General features: G+C 38.8%; 1 protein-coding gene across 1 annotated transcript in view; it reads left to right on the top strand.

The window, feature by feature from the left end:
• Positions 1–13,558, top strand: part of ube2h (ubiquitin-conjugating enzyme E2H (UBC8 homolog, yeast)) — a 37,760-nt gene extending 24,202 nt beyond the window's left edge. The window contains exons 2-7 of the mRNA XM_041780655.1: positions 2,512–2,588; positions 3,499–3,573; positions 3,664–3,703; positions 6,860–6,912; positions 8,187–8,315; positions 8,401–13,558. Of these exons, the coding sequence (XP_041636589.1) occupies positions 2,512–2,588; positions 3,499–3,573; positions 3,664–3,703; positions 6,860–6,912; positions 8,187–8,315; positions 8,401–8,525 (499 nt within the window). The 3' untranslated portion in view covers positions 8,526–13,558. The remainder of the gene's footprint in view (positions 1–2,511; positions 2,589–3,498; positions 3,574–3,663; positions 3,704–6,859; positions 6,913–8,186; positions 8,316–8,400) is intronic.
• The last annotated feature ends 6,581 nt before the right edge of the window (positions 13,559–20,139 follow it).

Here is a 20,139-nt window from a genome sequence, read left to right on the forward strand (position 1 = left end):
GGACCAAGTTAATTTGCTGAGGTTATGAACAACTTTTCTGTTTCATTATTACAACCCTAGGTGATGGGAAAGACTTTTTTTTCTGGTGTTTTCTATGGAAACAGTTGCAGGTTATATGAGGGCCTGTGTCCACAGACACCACTTTTGCACTGGCAGCACTGATTTTTAATACAAAACCAACATAGCCCAGCAATGCTAAAATGCCCCTGGCTTCAGTTTTGTTTTGGTTTTTTTTTTGGTTTTTTTTTTGTCGTAGCACTCTCAGTTGAAAACGAGTTCAACTTTTAGAACAGCATCATGCCCATCAATGTCACTCTTCCCTCACTGGCCATCAAAATCAAGGGGCAGGATTTACAATATCAGCTTTGATGACAGCCATAGCAGAGGTGAACCAATCTCAGAATCAGCTTTGTTGGCCAAGAATGCGTGTGCAACAAGGATTTTTACTCCAGTTCGCATTTCTCTCAATGTGCAGGAATTAAACTTTGAATATAAGAATTACTAAACCAAAAAGGATTAAAAAAGTATAAAAATTTAACATTTTAATATGTAGAAAGGGAAGACAAAGTGCAGGAAATTTTAAATGAAGCAGGGCTACAGTGTTTGTGAAATGAAAGTTATATTTTTGGACACTCCGTGAATGTAGAGAAGTCATCAGAGTAACTGTGTGACTTTTAAGTGTTCTATGCTTACTTCTTGTCTTCTTTGGATTAAATTTCCAAGCCTACAGCAGCTTCTAGTGCTAACACAGTATTCCTTTACATTGCTACCTCCGCCAAGGAGGTTATGTGATCGGCAGGGATTGTTAGTTTGTTAGCAACATAACTCAAAAAGTTATGAGCGGATTTTAATGAAATTTTCAGGAAATGTCAGAAATTACATAAGGAAGAACTGATTTGATTTTGGGACTGATCCAGATCACTGTCTGGATCCAGGAATTTTTTAAAGGATTCTTTACTATTGGGAGATGGGGCTAATGGCAGAGGCTCTTTGAGTGCTTTTCTAGTTTTCATATTTTATTGGTGATATTTCCTTAACAAAAAGGAAAATGTTAGGCATATTTACCTATTTAAAAACAATGGTGCAGATACTACGGAGGAAAGCAGAAATCAACTTTGTAACAACAATAAAGACTAGTGAGAACAAAGCACTTTTGGATGCTGGCACAAAAAACAATGGCTGCAGACACAGAACCTTAAACTTAAGAGTTTGATGAAATATATGAAAACTAGGGCTTCAGACCAATGATTTCAATAGTTAATTATCATTCATCATGTTTAATTGCTTTTTAATTCCTTTTTTCTTTTTTTTTTTTTGCGTTTTGAGATGCAAATGTTTTAGACCACCACTGCTACAATTGCAGAAGAGTAGTGTAACTACAGTGCAGCTAAAGGGACAAAAGAAGTGTGTAAGTTGTGCCAAAAGTGACAGAGTGCAGTTAATGTGATTAATAAATTTATAAAGTGTGTATATATAACTGTAATCTAATCTCGATTAACACAGACAGCCCTAAATCATTGGTCTTTTTTCTGGCAAGTGACCATTGCGTAAGTGAATTACTGGCCCTTTCAGTGTCCTTACCAGGGTCATGTGGCATTACCTTTTAACTGCCTTAATGATGGCTTCTTTATGACTTTAAGAGTAACTTGAACTTGTTTGCTGGCATGCTTTTTGAAGTGTTTTTCTCTGATTTGATGGATTATCCTCTTATCTCTTTTGTAATTCGCCTGAAATACAAAACTACTTGTCTAAACAATACACACGTTGTCTGTGTTGAACTAAGATTGAGAATTTTCTGCCTTATTTTTCTTTCTTGAATCAGGTTTTCAGCTTCTTAATATAAGTTCAATAAAAGCTGAGGTTGGTTAAAGTTAGCTGGAATCTCAGCCTTTCTTTCTAAGTAGACAGCTTCCTGTTCTGTTTCCCATGTCGACTTGTGTTTTATATCCAAGAGGATTATTAGAGAGTGACAGGTGGATGGAGGCCTGTAGCATGGTTGAATATGATCTACCGGCTGGTGTGACTATGCATGATTTTTTTCATTTGTTTTGGAATCTGTGGCCCAAATACTGCACATTCAGTCGGAGAATATTCATCCCATGAGCAGTGAAAAATTGGCATGACTCTATTGATTGTCATGGAAAATGACTCTCCAGGACTATAGGGTCAGAACAGAATCCAAGTGTAATCTCTCTGCATTGATTTGTTTTCATTATCTGTCAGATGCCATCATTGCTCTCTTTCATTTTCATAACCCTGTTTGATATGAGAGAGAGAAAGTTAGGTAGGACAGTGGAGAAAGGTCAGACTTTGCCAGTGTCTTTGTATTTCTTGCTTCAAAGCACGTCATGATGTGTAACTCTTAAAACAAATGCATGTAAGTCACCATTTCAGAGAGGCCAACCCTGACTATTAGTGAAGAATGTGTCATTAATGCTGTGCCTCAGTTTGTGCTTGTTGTTGTGGATGCAGTCACATGAAGACGTTGTCCTTAACAGCCTTTATTCACAGCATCGAGAGCAAGCATGAAGTTACCATCCTCAGTGGACTCAATGAATTTGTAGTGAAGTTTTTCGGACCACAAGGAAGTAAGTGCTCCTCTTTCCTGTTTTATTAACATCTTTTAGACTAATTTCCTTTTAAACTTTATTTTTGTGTTCTTGAAACATAAAGGTAGAATTAAGGATGTCTTCAGGCAAGCTTCCAGTTATGTTAGATTAAGACATGTTATCACTCCTATTAACCACTTTTTTTCTGACTTTATGATAGTCCATCCATATATGATGTTTATTTACATACAGTAATATCGCCCATAGGGCATGTAGCAGAAGAATCTGTCATTCTCTTGTTTGCTACATAAACAGTGGTTCCTCACAGCAGGCCTGCAACGTAACAAGGATTGAAATTATGCCCGAGGCCACAAAGTGTAAAACCCGAGGATCTGGGCTTGAGGGGCAATTTGGCAAAGGAGCTTGGCCTCATCAGCAGGAAATACTTCTTCTGCCTGCAACATCTGTTGCGCTAAAACCACTGCCACTTACGCATCAGTAAAGAGAGGAAGTGGGTGTTTGACCCCGTTTATGATGCCTCGTAACGATGCCAAATAAACCGGGATTGTTGCCTCTCCTCGTGTGCGAGTATTCACCCTCATTCATCCTCAAAACAAGTGTTTTCACTCATCTATGAGATTGAGAGTTACGCATAAGGCTTCTGTTACACACAGCTATTTTAAGAGAGCACCTCATGCTCACAGCCTCCTCCTCTTTGATGTCAGTGTATAATATGAAGTGAAGTAGAGAATTCTCTTGGGCTGAAATGCATTAAAATAGAAGAAAACTGCAAAAGAAATAGTATGTGTAGCTGTTTCTCCAGCGGCCTGTCTCTCTGTTGAGGAGAAAGGAGTGCAGAACATTGATATAACCCTACAGTTTCTCATGAAGGACAGAGTCTGATGAAATGTGTTTTGTCTTTTTCTTTCTGTCCTCCTTTTATGTGCAGCACCGTACGAGGGAGGCGTGTGGAAGGTGCGAGTAGATCTTCCCGACAAATACCCTTTCAAATCGCCATCAATAGGTAGGCTCTGTACTCTCAAATTAAGAGTAATACTTTCACATTTTGTTGAAATATCTTTAATCAGTTCCTATCTCTGCCTTTCTTTTTCAGGATTCATGAACAAGATTTTTCATCCCAACATTGATGAAGCGTAAGTTGATGTTGATCTTTATTTAAATATTTCAAATGGGTTTCTTTTTGGCAGTAGACCCTATTGAATAATTCAGTTTTAACACTTTGTTAAAGGCTTTTTGTTTTTTTATGAATTCTAAGCATATCTTGTGATGATTGCTTGTTTTAAACAGCTGGCCTGTTGTTTTGTAAGCCAAAACATCAGCTGAATTATTATTGTTGTTTCTTTGCCTTTTCATGTTTGTTTGTTAGTTTGTTTTTTTGTTTTTTTGTTTTTTTGTTTTTTTGTTTTTAGTACAAAAGATGAATTTGTATCTGGAGTACAGTTTTACCTTTGATAAGAAGCACTTGTTTGGATATTAACATCAGAAAATCACACAGATATTTGAAGTCGGCTGAGCACTGTGTTTCTCAGGGACCATTAATCCAGTCCTCAGAGGCCACCTCCTGTGAAGGACACAGTACATGAAGGTTGGTCTGTGGGTGGACCTGATGGACAGGCTGAACCTGTGCCTCCTCCCCAAATGAGACAGTGTTGAAGCACAAGGAATTTATGGCCCTCTTGACATTTTACATTAATGATGCATTTTGGCCATTCGCACTAAGTGACTGTACTTAAGTATGTGCGGCCATATTATGCATTGACAAAACATCTTCAGTCACAACTCACTAGCCCACCTCTTATGCAAACAATTGCCTATACATCATTGTGTGCAAAAAGAATGAATGGGGGGAAATAAGCCACAAGCTAAAAGGCTAGCAGTGCCTCTTTAACAGCTTTTCTCCCGCATGTTGTTATAAGCATGCTTTTAAAGGATGTAATATTTAGTAAATAAATCCTGTTGGGTACTGGTAAATAACGACTGAATTCAAGACAAGTCAAGAGTGAGTTGTGATGTGTCAATCAAAAATCCACTATCTCAAAATATCAGAGTACTGCAGAAAAGTCCAATTTGCCAAGGTTTCCTGAGCCGTAATTCTCTCACTCTGGTTCAGTACACACAGCCCCACTCATGGGGAAGACTGCTGACTTGACAAATGTCCAGAAGATGATCGTAGACACCCTTCACTAGGAGGGTAAGCCACAGAGGGTCATTAGTGAAAGTATAAAAGCATATTCATGGAAAGTTGACTGGAAGGGAACAGTGTGGTAAGAAAAGTAGCACAAGCAACAGAGATGAGCTCAGCCTTCAGAGGACTGTCAAATGAAGCAGATTCAAAAACTGAGGGGAGCTTCACAAGGAGTGGACTGAGGCTGGAGCCAGTGGATCAAGAGCCACCAAACACAGATGTGTCCAGGAAAAGGACTACAAGTGTCTTGTTCCCAGTGTAAAGTCACTCCTGAACCAAGTGTCTCACCTGGGCTAAGGAGAAAAGAACGGCACTGCTGCTCAGTGTTCCAAAGCCTGTCTTTTTTTCAGATGAAATGGAATTTTGAATTTCATTTGGAAATCAAGGTCCCAAAGTCTGGATGAAGATTAGAGAGGCCGAGAATCCAAGGTGCTTGAAATCCATTATTTTCGGTTACCACAGTCAGTGATGGTCTGGGTGCCATGTCATCTGCTGCTGTTGGTCCACTGTGCTTTATCGAGTCCAGAGTCAATGCTGTCAGCCATCTACCAGGAGATTTTAGAGCACTTCATGTTCCCATCTGCTGAGAAGCTTTATGTGAGATACTGATTTTCTTTTTCAGCAGGATTGGCACCTGCCCACAGTGAAGCCAAAACTACCAGACTGGTTTGCTGACTGTGGTGTTACTGTGTTTGATTGCTAACCAACTGGCCTGACCTGAACCCCATAGAGACTATCTCAGGAAATGCCAAGAGGAAGATGAGAGACACCAGACTCAACTATACAGACTAGCTGAAGGCTGCTATCAGAGCAACCTGGGATTCATAACACCCCAGCAGGACCACAGACTGACTGGCTTAATGCCATATTGTATTGATGCAGTAATTCATGCAAAAGGAGCTCCAGCCAAGTACTGAGTGCATAAATGAGCATAATTTTCCAGAAGGCCTTTGTTGGACTTACGTTTTGTGATATTCTAATATTTTGAGATAGTGGATTTTTGTTTTTTTTGTGAGCTGTGTTTTAATCATCAACATTAAAACACAAAAAGTCATGAAATATTTCACTTTGTAATGATGAATCTAGAATATATGAATATATCACTTCTTGAATGAAATCACAGGTAAACACAAACCTTTTCATGATATTCTATTTTTTAGATTCATCTGTATATGGTAAGGATGGATGCTGGATTATTCCCTTTCATTCCATTTTATTGTTGTTTAACAACATAAAAAGGCAAAATTGTTGCAAATGAAGAGCTGTTTGATAAGTGAAAGATCAGACCCTTTTACTGAGTTGAGCCAGATTGTCAGGATCCCTAAAAAGGGGTAGTGTTCCCATCATCCAAGGTGTAAACTAGCAGAGTTCTACAGATCACCTCAGTGTTTGTGGTGCCTAAACAGCAAATCAAATTCAGAAGAAGGCATTCCAGACCACCACTATATCCAGTATCTAAATGTCAATAATGGATATATTTCTCCGTGCATTTTAAAAACAGGGTCATAGTCATGGTGCATAGAGCTCTACAGGAAGATTTTACATTTATCACAACTTGCAGCACCCTGTCTCTTGCAAAAGGAACCTTTATTTGCAATGTTTGGGTTCTATGCTGGCACTGGTTTAGCTCAGTTGGTGGAGCATACACTGAAACTATGAAGTTACAGCCCTCATTTCACATGAGAGTCCTGGTGTCATTTGTTGAATGTCTTGCCTACTCTCCTGTCCCTCTTCATCTGTCCTGTCCTATAGAGGCAAAAAAAACCCAAAAATAATATTTTAAAAAAAGTTTCTTTTGTAAGTTAGACAGTGTACAGAGTTTACCTGTAAGGTTTTGATGAACACGTTTCCCACCTACACACCTGTCTCATTAAATTTTTCATAGCAACACAATGGACGAGTCAAAGAGCTGCTCAGTTTGATGTTAAAAAAAGAACAGAAAAAGGCAATGAAAGCTATTCCATACAGAGTAAATCCATCCATGACTTTGACTTTACTGTCCAGCTATATGGTTGCCGGTGTATTTAGCCAGCTAATGAGCAGCCTGCAGCATTTATGTGAACCTTTTACCCCACTGACACAGTTTTTTTTCTTACTTCCCCAGGTCAGGGACAGTGTGCTTAGATGTCATCAACCAGACATGGACAGCCCTTTACGGTAAGCCCCCGCCGCCTCACCCCCTTCCATGTACGTGTTCATATTAAGTTTCCTCACTGGGAGTCCTGCGTGATTATGTGCAAAGAACTTGACACAGAACCATCGACACCTAAAAAGTCTACTGCGGGGCTTCTCGCTAGCAAGTGCGGACACATTAGGCAGTTGTGCACAATTGTCCCTAATCTTCTTACTGAGGGGAGAAGTGCTCACTAATGAGGTAATACCCTCACCCTGCAAGGTCAGATAACGTTCACCTCCGTCAAGGATGATTTACTGTCCGTCAGCTGTGAGAGGCACGGACATGCTGTCACATATTACATGTGGCAGCGATTGAATGTACTGTTTCTCGCCCTGTAGCTCTGTTCTCCCTCACCATGCTTCTGCAGCTCTTCACGTCCCTGTGCCCTTCTCTCTCATTTCCCCCCATTAATTTCTCATTACAGCCCCTCCACTGGGCTAAGATAGCTGTTGAGCAATATAAATGGCTTTACAGTAATATCCCTAGCAGATGTTTCAGCATCCCTGCCTATTTATTTTCAACAGTGTCCTCGATGAGACTCAGAGGAGAATGTTAAAGACCCTAAATTAAGTTAAAGCAACTTAGTTAAGAATTAACACTGATTACAGCTTTTGATATAGCCTGAAAATTTTTGCACTTTTTTAAAAATCTAGGGACTGTTTTCCTCTGCAATCACATTTGTGCTGTTTCCCCTTTGTTTACATGGATTATAATGCATGATTTGTTTTGTGTAGGGCTTGATAAAAGTAAATCATTCTGGACAAACATGACAATAGACCAATCAGATCTCAGTCTATAAGGAGTCTTAATGAGCATGATGGAACAAAAGCAGCTGATTAAATCAGCTGAACATGATTATACTGTACCACAGAATGTAGTTAAGGGTTTGTTTTCCCATCTTGAGTGGACTCAACGGTGACACCCAGGAGATGAGAGCAGAATTGCAGTTTTTAACTAGGCCTCAGCTCTGAGAGAAAGCCGAGGCCTGCTAGCAGAAAGCTTGTGAAAGGGATTAGTGTCTCTGTGAGGCCATCAGACTGAGGATTTTATATTTGCAGTCTTGTTGCTGGCATATTCAGCATCCTTCTTCATCCTCTTGTATGGTCATCTTTGGCTTATAGGTGTGGAAATCGATTATGAGCTCTCCTCCGACCAATTAGCAGAGGAAACAGCTTTATATGAACATATATTGGTTGCAATATGTGTCTGATTTAGATAAGATGGTGAAGTGTTCATCTGCCATCTTCTTTCACAGATCTGACCAACATATTTGAGTCGTTCCTGCCGCAGCTGCTGGCTTACCCGAACCCCATCGACCCCCTGAATGGAGATGCAGCTGCCATGTACCTTCACCGGCCAGAGGAGTACAAGCAGAAAATCAAAGGTAAAGAAGAATACATATGTCTAAAAATTGCACTAACTTCCCCCTGGTAGATTTAACAAATGTTTTCCCAACTTTCCGTTCACAGAGTACATCCAGAAATATGCAACAGAGGAGGCTCTGAAGGAGCAAGAAGAGGGGGCAGGCGACTCTTCATCCGAAAGCTCCATGTCTGATTTCTCAGAAGATGAGGCCCAGGACATGGAGTTGTAGTGATAGGAGGGCTCCCCCATCCCGCCCCCTCCTTTAACCCCCCACAGAGACTATATTTGATTTCCTAACCATGAGAAAAGCAGACTTATAATATTCATATTTAAACAAGTTGATTTTTTATTATTATTATTACTAAACAAGGATTTTTATGGATATCTAGCCTTTTGGTGTGTTTGACACCCCTCCCATTCTGTAGCTGTTTCTCCCTGCACAGATGTCGCGATTGCTCTCACATTCTCTCCCTCTCATTGATGCAGTTTTTGAGGTGCATCATGTAGTCTTAGGCAGGACTTCTCCTCGCCTGTTTACTCAAATTTCTCTGTTTTTTTAAAAGCAGTTTTGAATTAAGGCCTGAATCCTAATTTTTCTGTTTTTGTTCCACCATGCTAACTGAGTCTGACCAACTCTTTATTAAATGCTTCATAACAAACAGAGCTGCTAAGGTGTTTAGCTCTACAATTACATTAAGGAACCAAGACTGTATTTTTAAAGCGCACAATCACAAATGGGGTGCATTAGCACACATTAGCTTAAAAATACAAAAGGTGTAGAGCCAAGAACACCCAGAAATCAACCCTCAATGTCTCCTAAGCAGGTCTTTTTCATAATATTGAGACATGTTGGTAAAATATAGTCATTTTTGACATGTTACTTAAGTTGTTGTTACTCTTGTCTGAATGGATGCATCTAACGCACTACAAGAGCAGCTGAGAAATGCAAAATAAATGCACAATCTCCTGAGACCCAGGCTTTTGTTGAAAAGCATTTTTAGTTTCTCTCACTTATTTAGGACGAGTGGACCTGATAAGTAAAAAATATGGGCTCTGTTTATGAACAGGAAGTATTTTTCACCAAAAATGACGCATGTGAGGACAACAGTCTTATCTTACTGTACAACACACAACTTTTTAAACAAAATTTTAAATGCATTTTGAGTGTGTTTTGTCCAGTTGGTCTGGATTTGATTAGTGAGTAAGAACAGGTATGAATTTAATTTTCACTAAAAGTTCTGGTCTTGGAAGATTTCCATTAAAGTGATCAGAGATTTCCAAACATAGATAAACCTCTAAATTCCCTTAAAATTCAGTAAGCTTTTCTGAAAAGATATTCATAAAATTTTCACCGCAAATTCCATTAGATTTTCAGAAAAAATTCAGGCAAATTCCCCAAAAATTTCTAATCAAATGCCCCAAAATTTACGAATAAATTCCCCCAAATTCCAATGAAATTTCTGGAATATTTCCAAACAAATTCCTTCAGTTTCTCCCCTAAAAAAATCCTCCCTGAAATAGATGAAAATTCAGAAAAATTCAGTAACCAGATTTCTGATTTAATTTCCATCACTTTAAAGATAAATTTCCATGAAAGTGAAAAAAAAATTAAAACAAAATTCAAATATTTTGGTAAACATTTCTGAAAATATATACATGAAATTTTCACTGAAAATTCCATGAAATTTTCTGAAGAAAAAAAAAAAAATCAGGCAAATTCAAAACAAAATTTCTAATCAAATTTCTAAGAATTTTACAAATAAATCCATTCAAAATTCCAATGAAAATTCTGGAAAATCTCCAAATAAATTCCCCAAAAATATCAAACCAAATTCCCCAAATTGTACAAATGAATTCCCCAAAAAATACATTGATAATTTGGAGGATTATTGAACAAAAACTTTTCCCAAGCACTCAAAACAATCCATGACAATTCAGGAAAATTTGGATGGAAATTCCTACCAAATTTTTTCAAGCAGATTTCTAAAACTTTAGAAATGATATCCCCAAATTCCCAAAATAACAAAACAGGTCCCAAAAAATTCTAAAGAAAATTCCTGAAAATTTAAAATGAATTCTCCAGTAAATTACTTTTACTTTTACTTTTGTTTTGTTTTTTTTTTCTGGAAAATTGCCTTAATATTTCTAATGGCAGAATTTATTACCATAGGCTTTGTCCTCATATGAACACTCAGGGTCTTAGGAGGATAATGAGAAGGTCAGGATTTCATGAACAGGTAATCAAATGCATGGCTCTTTAATACGAGTTAGGTGTTTTGGGTGTTGATTTGTGTTACTTACACTTGTTTTTGTGGAGCTCCTGGTCAGACTCGATCAGTGTGATGGAAACTGAAAACAGCCAAGCTACCCTTTAACCATCTGACCATGTGAATTTTATATTTCAGAAAATTTGCTCTAGTTTTCTGTCAGGATGCACTTGAGCAACAGACATTCTCATTGTGTATCTTGCATTGTTTTAGATTTTAAAACAAATTTCTATAATGTTATTGTTTCAGAACAGCTTCCAAAGCAGAGAAAGAATGTAACTATCACCTGACGTGGTGAAGAAAAACCAGCATCAAAGTCGGTTTAGATTTTAGTGAAAAGCAACAAAAATGGTCACATGGTTAAAGATTCAGGTATGCGTATCATTCCTAACGTTCCACATCCTGCAAATGCATGCCCTCCATATTGGTTAGATCAGTGATAAATACCCAACTGGACTTACACTTTATTTTTGCCTGGATGTGGATAACTAAAGGATTGCAAAATTAGAGCGCAATATATGACAATTAGCCCTGTAGCAATTTTTGTTTTGATTAAATTTGTATGTACAGATTTGTTTCTAATCCCAAAAGAAAACTTGTATGAGGTTTATTGAAAGAGAATGCAATCGCAGCTTTGATATTTTTCCCCTTCCTTTATTTCTTGTATTTTTTTGCGATGGGGGGGTCAACAAGTTTGGATTACTTTTTTTTTTAATGTACAGCATCTACCTTGTACAGTGCTAAAAACAGTTCTCCGTAGCCTCATGAAAAACTCCAAAAACACTGGCCGAGTGTTGCTCACGGAGGCTGACGTGGCAGTCAAACTACCTAGAAAACCTTGAGATGTACTCACTTCATAGATTGCAGTAAGAATCACTGGTTGCTTTGTAAGGCAGATCCCAAACTGGGAGATTCAAGGCCGAATTGTACCCGGGAGGTCCCCTTGTCACCTCTGATTTCAACTCCCTCTTCTGTGCCTCATCACAACGGGGACCAGGGAAGACGTCCCCCTAACCATCTTTTCCAATGCACCATGAAAGTCAAAGAAAAGCACATCCTTTCACTCTCCTCTTCCTACAGTTTAATCCTTTAAATTTGTTTCACTCTGTTGCAGTTAAGAGGAATGACCCAGGGCTGATGAGCTAATGAAGGATTGTTAGAGGTTGGAAACAGATGGGTTGTATCTCTCACCCGGGACATACTGAAAGGCTGGAAATCATTCTACTACTTGTTAAACCGTGCTTTTGACTTGTCAGGATAGTTAGGCTTTTTCTGGGTGTTGACTTCCACAAAAACGGCCGTATTACAGATAGTTAGCTTAGTTTTCTACCTGCTGAAGCATTCATTGCTCATCTGACTTTTTTAGTTAGTGTCTGTTGTGTGGTTACATGTAAAATACTCCATAGACATGCCTGCTTGTCGTCTTCTTAAAGATTCAGAGTTGTACAGATGAGGGATTTCAAAGCGGGGTGTTGATTAACGTGTAGTGAGCCTGATAGAGCTAACTGTACAAAAAATCAAATACGGGGTTCTGCCTTTTATAGATTGTTTCAAACTCTCCACAAGAGACATCCTTCTCATTTGTTTTTCATTTCCAGTATTTATCTGAAGAGTTTAAACTTGTAAAGCTATGGGATAATAATTTCTGTCATCCAGCCTTGGGTTAGTCTTAATTGCTCTGGGTTAGCATCCAGAGCTAACGTTTGTGATATCCAACATTTTTAAGGCAGTATACAGCTTTGTGAATGTTTTACCCACTTAAACAGAACAAACCTGCATATTGTACCTCATTCCCGCCTTCATAGTCAATGATTCTTACCTAAAGCTGCCCATAAATATGTATTTATTCATTAAAGAGACCTCCTTTTTTGTTTTTAATCTGAGCACTGTCATGGTTCAACTCGATTTTCACTACTTGAGCTTGAAGTTTTTGTTTTAAGAAATTCAGATTGGAATTCCTGTTTTACTTTTTTGTGCAGTATTGTACCAGAGTGCTGAAAATACAGTGTATCCTTGCTAAGAATTGTAATAAAAATAGCACATTATGATGCAGTGGTGCAACAGGGAGCTAGTGATATGTCCGTCTCAAGACTCTGATGTTTGGGTAAAATTTGTAGGTTTTATTTTCAGCATTATTTGCATCTGATGGGCATGTATGGAGCTGAGAGAATACTGACTGCCTTTGTGTTTCAGGTAATTGCCTCCAACTAAAATGGAAAACAAGCTTATTGTGATTTTATTTCATGTCTTTTTGGCCTCCTCTGCTGAGACAACAATGCCTAACTGCTACCCACAGGCTTAAACATCAACACCTGACTGCTACATTAGGATTCCTGGAACCTCAAAATATCCTGAGCCATATCCCCAAAACTCCCACACCCTGCTGGATACAATAAAGATGAAGGTCCTTGGATAACTGAGTGAACTGCTCTTGCATTAATCCATAGACAGGACGTCCAGGGCCCATTCTCCCTTTTTTATCAGCACAGCTGCAGAGAGCCAGCACCCTGATCCTGTAAAACCACCTCCTCCTCCCCCTCCCCGTGTGTTGACTGTGTCCTCTTGTGCACTTGCATGCTTCTGGTGTGGAGTCGAGGCCGGCTTGGTGCACACCTCTCCCATTCTGTCTTGTGCTTTGTGTGGATTTGTGCCCTGTGCTGGCCTATTGCTGCCATCAGGGGATTGAAGCAGGCACACACAGCATGGAAAAAATTGCAGTTTTTTAATAGAAACTATGTATTTGTTACCTAGTGTGTGATACTTGAGGGGTTAAAAAGTCAAAAGGTTTATTTTTTGTTTTGAAAAAGTCCATCCTTGGTCTTATTTTTATCACCCTCTCTGCCCTCCTTCTCTTGTTTTTTCTTTGCATTGTGAAGTGGGCATGCTTGTCATTAAACAGACAAAATGCTCTCTATTAATAGGCTTATAACCTCATAAATAGTTGTGTATAAAAAACTGTTATAACTTCTTTTTTAATAAAACATCCAATGTGTATAAACGGTCTTTGTCTGAAGCTGATGATTTGCTTCTGTTGTATCCAGCATGTCATCTCATAAAACCCTTTTCATGGATCAAGGAATTTGCTGAAGAAAGCATAAATGATGGTTCTTCACAGTGATAATTTCACAGTTCTCTGAAAATGTTGACTGAAACTGTCTTTCCATAACCCCAGCAGTTTCTGGATTGTTGTAAAGCTGCTTTGTGACTGGTAGGATTTATTTTTACTGGGGAAATGTCACATAAAAAAACAGTGAACTGACACTGATCACTTCATTAGGTACACTTATTCAACTGCTTATAATTCAAATTTTTAATTGCATAATCTGTAGTTTATTACAATCATTCCATTTTGAAATTCCACACTTTTCCATGCAGAACAACTTCTGTTTGATTTTGCATTTTTGTCCTGCCTTAAACTAAGGGTGCTTTACTTCCTGTTTGGATACAGACCTGCTTTTATTTGACAGACAATATGCTACCTTAAGTAGACCCAAGATTATGACATGATGTTCACCAAAGAAAAAGGAACTTGTCATGGATTGCAACATCAGGGACCAATAAAAAGGTAAATGTTTAATAAAACAAGGTGCAGATGACTTTTGAGTTACCCACTGAGTTTTTTAAGTGATCAAAGGGACAATAAAGCATGAGATTAATCAAAATTAAAATTATTACAGCAATAACTATGAACTTAAATTAACCCCAATTTAAGAAAAAGTGCTTACAGCCTTAGCATGTAGGTCAGAATGATCTGCTGATCCAAACAAAGCATCAAGATGGGGGAGAAAAGTGATTTAAGCGACTGGATGTACCATGGTTGGCAGCCTTTCACATCATTTATACCTGTGGTTCTCAACTGTTGGGTCAGGACCCAAAAGTCAGTCACAGATGTGTGACAGGAAAAAAAAGATCTGTAAAGTCTATGAAGTGCTTTAATGTACTTTGACCCTGTAGTTTTTGATTTCAGATTTTTTTCTGGATTATTCTGGAATTTTCCTTGTAAATTTACCTGAAATATTTAAGAATTTGTTTCTTGTTCTTTTTTCTTTTTTAAAAAAAGTAATTTCCCCAGATTTTTTAAAATGTTTTCTGCTGTAATTTTTCCAGAAACCTTTGGTAATATCCTCAGGGACTTTTTCTGAGAATCTAAAGACATCTCTCGAGGACCAGGAAAATTTTTGATTTTTTTTTTTTTTTTTTTTTTTGTACAGTAATTGTTAGGACTTTCACCAAACTTTTCTGCAGTCTTTTCCGGGAGATTTTCAGGAATATTTCAGGATTTTTTTTTAAACATGAGGGACCTTCCTGGAAGGTTTTTAAAGATAAATTTGTGGGATTTAATGCCTTTAATTAGAGATTAGGAAAGTGAATAGAGTCGGAAGGGATGAGAGACTGGGGATTGGCATGCTGGAAAGAGGTTGCATGCTGGACTTGAACCTGTGTAAATGGGATGACCTTACCACTAGGCCAGCTGCGCCCCACCTTCCTGGACACTTTTTGGAACTTTATCTGAAATGTGTCTCGACAACTTTTGAAAATCTTTAATGATATTTTCCTGGAAACATCGGGGTATTTTCTTTATAATTGATGGTTTGTCACGTTCTGTACTGTCAGAGGTCCAAACAGCATTGTTTCATGAAATAAACCTGGTTGAAAAAATATGAGAGGTTTGTGGTTGGAGTTCCTCATAGAGGAGCTGGTAGTGGGTCCTGAGCCAAGACTACTTGAGAAGCACTGCTTCACACAAAATTCTTACCCACCATTTCAACAGTACAAAGTCAAAGCAGAAATGAAGACTAATTTTTCTTTCATTTTCACTTTTTCTCAACATTGTCTTTAAACCCTAGGGATGATTGTGTGCAACATACTAAGCAGATAAGCAGTTTGTGAAATGCTCAGATCAGCTTGTCGCTCACTAACAACCATGGCAAGTAAAAGTCCCTTAGATCGCCTTTCTTCCCCATTCTGATGCTCGGTTTGAACTTAATGCATAAATGCATTGCCACCATGAGCTGATCAACTATTAATGAGCAGTTAAACTGGTTAGACTTTTATGCTTTTACAACAGCAATAGCTGAGGTCAGGGGTGTTATGTTGTCAGGTTGTCCATCTATCTGGGCTATTCTTGTGATCCTGAGAACTCAAGAATGCATTGAGGGATTTTCTTCTTACTTTGCACGAATGTCAACATGGACTCAAGGATGAACAGATTAGATCAAAGGGCAAGGTCATTGGTCAGGTCATGTTTGCCTTGCCTATAAGGTTTTTATCAATCTCACTACCACTAAAACCACTCCAGACCTTCCTCTTTACCCACTACTGTACTTTGACTGTGCAGTTGTTAACCTTGCAGAGACATACAGTAAAATCACCAGGCTGTAGTTCTAGTTTCATTTGTGAAACTTCCTTTGGATCAAAGCTTAAAATATTTTTAAGACTAACAACAGGCTTTTAAACATGCATCAAAACATGCAGAAACCTCTCAGTAATATTCATGACTGTACATCTGTTATTTCCTGAGGTAACTAGTGTGTGATGTCAGCCTTCCACCAGGTGTCAGTGTTGCACTACACTCTTTTGTCATCATACCTCAGCTTGTACAATATGGGCCTCTGTCCTGCAGGATCCCTGTGAGGGTTGTGAAACTTGAGAGTGAGGTTAGTACCCTCATGCTTTAGTCTGAAGTGGGCTGAAGCCATCCAAAGAAGCACTAGATGCTGATATCACCTCCAAAGGTGACTTTAAGGTTATGGTGTAGTAGTAATTGCATGTTGTATTCTGTTATGACAAAAACATACAAAGCAGACCATAAAACTGATATTTGAGTTGAAATTATTGCAAAAGTCTTTAATACTGCTGTTATCAAGGCCAAACATGTACTTGACTGGGGTTTTATTTTGAGGGGCACATTGTCTGAGAGATTAGCCTTGCAGTGAAGGCTGTAGTGCAATATCACAGTAGATCCAGTAGAGGGCGCTGCATACATCCTCCTCAATCCTGAGCATACCCCTCCACCCTCTGAGTAATCACAGCAGGGGGGAATAAATGCTGTGACATAAGGCTTTTTAATCCCTGCTCTTCTGAAAAATGTATTCTGTCACGCAGCAATCTGCTCCAGCTTCCTCCGACTCTATTTCTGTAGCAACCTGAGGCATGGCATTACTCTCCAGTTAGATTATTATTGGACAAGTTTGTATGAATGAGCACAGGGCATATGTTTTTTTATTGCTATGCTGAAAATTATGCAGTACTCTCTTCCTGCATTAGCACCTCTCTTGTCCTGTGGGCCACAAGCTCCAGCGTGTTAACATCAGACAGCTGGAGGGTCTGCAGCAAAGGCAGGAATGTCGGCCAGGTGATCGACACTTCTCTGTGATCCAACTAGTAGTGATGCAGAATGCTTTTGATGCATATTAAAGGTTTACTCAAGATATTCTTTAAATAAAACTGTGAAGCCTTAATCTCAAACATGGCTCCTCAGGATTACACTATCAAAGTTGATCTCACTTGCAGCAAAAGAAGGAAATGAAATAAGCTGAGGCAGGCAGTTGCCTCAGAGGGGCCTCAAGATAAAATCATTTTAGGTGTGCATTAAGTATGAGGTATATGCCTACATTAGCTTCAGTGATTAAAACATGTTAATAAAGGGCAAGGAGCCCCAACAGCAAGCCCCAAATCAAGCAAAGACAGCTAGTCATAGAGCACCATTCATACATAAAGTGATGACCAAATACACTTACCTGAAAACAGATGCTTCAAAACATTTTTTAAGTCAGGTACACCATATAGAAAATGTATCTGGCCGCCTGACTGTGGAATATTCAGCAGTGATGAAAATTTATGAACTGTTGTTTTGGAAATGGTATTGCAAATAGAGACTCCATAGCTAGGTGTTTGACCTTGACCTGTGGCAACAGGTCTGATTGGAACATCCAAATTCAATAAAAATAGATGTGGCCACTTTTTTCCATATAGTGTTTAGAACAATAATAGCTCAAAAGGTCAGTCAGTGTTGGCAGATATGGAAATCCTTGCTGATCCTCACAGCTGATTTATTGGCCGTAAATAGCCACAGTATGTACAAATAAATTTGAGCTGTTTAAATCTGAATCAATGGACCTACCTCAAGTGCAAACCTGCTGATTAATTAAGAGAATTTATCTAAATGGCAGAAGAAACCTTGTGCAAAGAAGCTGTGTATGGGTGCTGGTTAAGCCCAGTTGGTACAGAAGGCTCCCATAAACAGAGGGAACAGTCCTCACTGCACTGGTAGCAGGTTCAAATCCTGATCCTGTTGCTGTTTTGGTGCACATCTTCCTCCACTCTCTCCCGCATATTTTCTGTCTCTTTTCAGCTGGAAATTAACCCCTAATCAAATATCATGTATACCCTCTACCTAGGTTTTTTTTTTTTTTTTTTGTTAAATAGGTAAGAGCCTCATATAGATATTTCTCTTGGGCCCCCAAATGTGCAACAATCAGCTCTAATTTTAATTCCATTCTGAGTTGTCTGACTGTGTTGATCCCGTCATTTTAGTCCAACTCTGTGGAGAGTCAACTGATCTAATCTCTGTCCAATGCGATTTAAAATATGAGGATATTTAGGCAGGAGTTTTCCCATGATACCCTTGGGTGTCATTTTTATTTGTGTTACAGATGTGTTTAGATGCTGTACAGTGATCACTGCTAGGTTTCCTTTGCTCATTTTCTAATGGATTATTGTTGTTTTTGTTGTTAGATGCTGTTGCACCATGAGTGAAATTGTCCACAGAGTTAATCACTTCCCTTCTGTGGAGTTGCAGGGGTCAAAGTTTCTAAGTGGAGATGGTTTGTTTTATCAGAGGAGTGAATAGTTAACACTGCATGAAGTAATCTTAACACTCTCCAGGGTTTCCTAATCCTGGTTTAGACTAAATACACTCGGATACATTGTTAAACTGAACCCTTTAAGTGGAACTTTGGAAAATTTACTCTGCACCTGTGTACAAACACTGCAAAAGGTTTTCTTCAATAAAGACAATGTGGAAGAGTTTGTTAACAATTTTTGGCATTTGAAAGCAAGTGACTTCCCAGTATTTGTTGCATAGGACTTCTTTTTTTTTGTTGCATAAGTATCAAAACAGGTATCAATATCGTTCAGTTTTTACTAGAATTGATAAAACCTTCACATTCAGGTATGGTGACAACCCCCACATGATATGATACAATCATTTTAGGACTGCACTGCAATAATAGTTCGATAGCTACTGCTTTATTCTAGAAATAATAACTGGTTGCAGTTATTTCTTGAAAATAACAAACAAAACAGCTGCAACTACACCCGACATTGTAGCATTTGACCAAGCTCAGAGAATGTTGAAAATCAATTATTTTCCCTCACACATTGTAAGATTTTCCTTTAAAATGTTCATTCCTGATTATATAAAAAGGTAAAATAAAGCAGTTTTATGTCCAAATCAGTATCTGTATATATGTGTTTGCTATTTTCAGCATGTTGGTTTGAAGAGCTGGACTTGGTATTTGTCAATACTCAAGTTTAAAACTGATTCCAGAAAGTAAAAATGGTATCTCTACTCTTATGCAAGTATCCTTTTTAGTTAAAAGCATTTTAAGAGATAATGGACTGATATTTCAAGTCTTTCGGCTATAAAAGCCTACCTCCTCTACTTCCCCTTCTCACACCAACAAAGGATGATGCTGAAGGGCTGCAGTAAGAGAGGAGAGGACGCGGCTATCAGTCTCTCCACAGTCCTGACCTCCACCAGCCCGGCAACCTGAGAGTCTCAATGAAATATTTAGTGCTTCTGTTTTATCCGCAGTGCGTTGGTCAAGACAAGACAAACTGTGGGCCTTCATGATGTAATGCCCATCGTCTGATTGGTTACCGCTGAGCAGGAGTGGGTCAGGTGACCTGTGCCGTTGTGGCCTTTTAAGGCATTATGATGCCCCGAGGCTCCACATTAGACTCACTGCTGTCTGCTGCAGGTTTGATCAATCACTGTTGGCTGCAGGTTTTTTCCACTGCAAAGCTTTTAGAAGCAAATTTGCTGTATGCAGGCATTCTTCAGCCAATTTTCTGCTAAATTAGGTTAAGAAAATAGTCAGTGCATCTATTGGCATATTCTATAATGCCTTGTTTTATGAGATGGGGCCTTTAGAGAGCCAGTGCATGCAGGTAAAGTTACTTTAGGTGAAACTTTTTGAGGTTTTAGATGACGAAACCTGCTAGAAGTATGTTAACAAATTGGTTATTTGTTCTCTTGTGTTCCCTGTACTTTTAATTTCCTCGACTACTGGTGATCCGACGGCTCGTCACGTAATCTGCATGGATCATTGCCAGCGTTTTACTCTATGCATTGGGTTTCTCAAGCTGGGGCCGGCTAGCAGGCAAAGGGCCCTCTCCGATTACGAGCTCTGTTTCAGGCAAACAGTAGGGGATGGATGAAGCAGTAGTGGTGATGCAGCAGCATGCAAACAAGACAATGATCCCCATGTCTTTACTAATAGATGACCCACTGACTAACACGCCCCCACCCACCAACCATCATAACTACATCGCCCATAAATCAACTCCTTT

This window comes from Cheilinus undulatus, linkage group 23 (genome assembly GCF_018320785.1).
Source record: "Cheilinus undulatus linkage group 23, ASM1832078v1, whole genome shotgun sequence".
Classification (NCBI taxonomy): domain Eukaryota; kingdom Metazoa; phylum Chordata; class Actinopteri; order Labriformes; family Labridae; genus Cheilinus; species Cheilinus undulatus.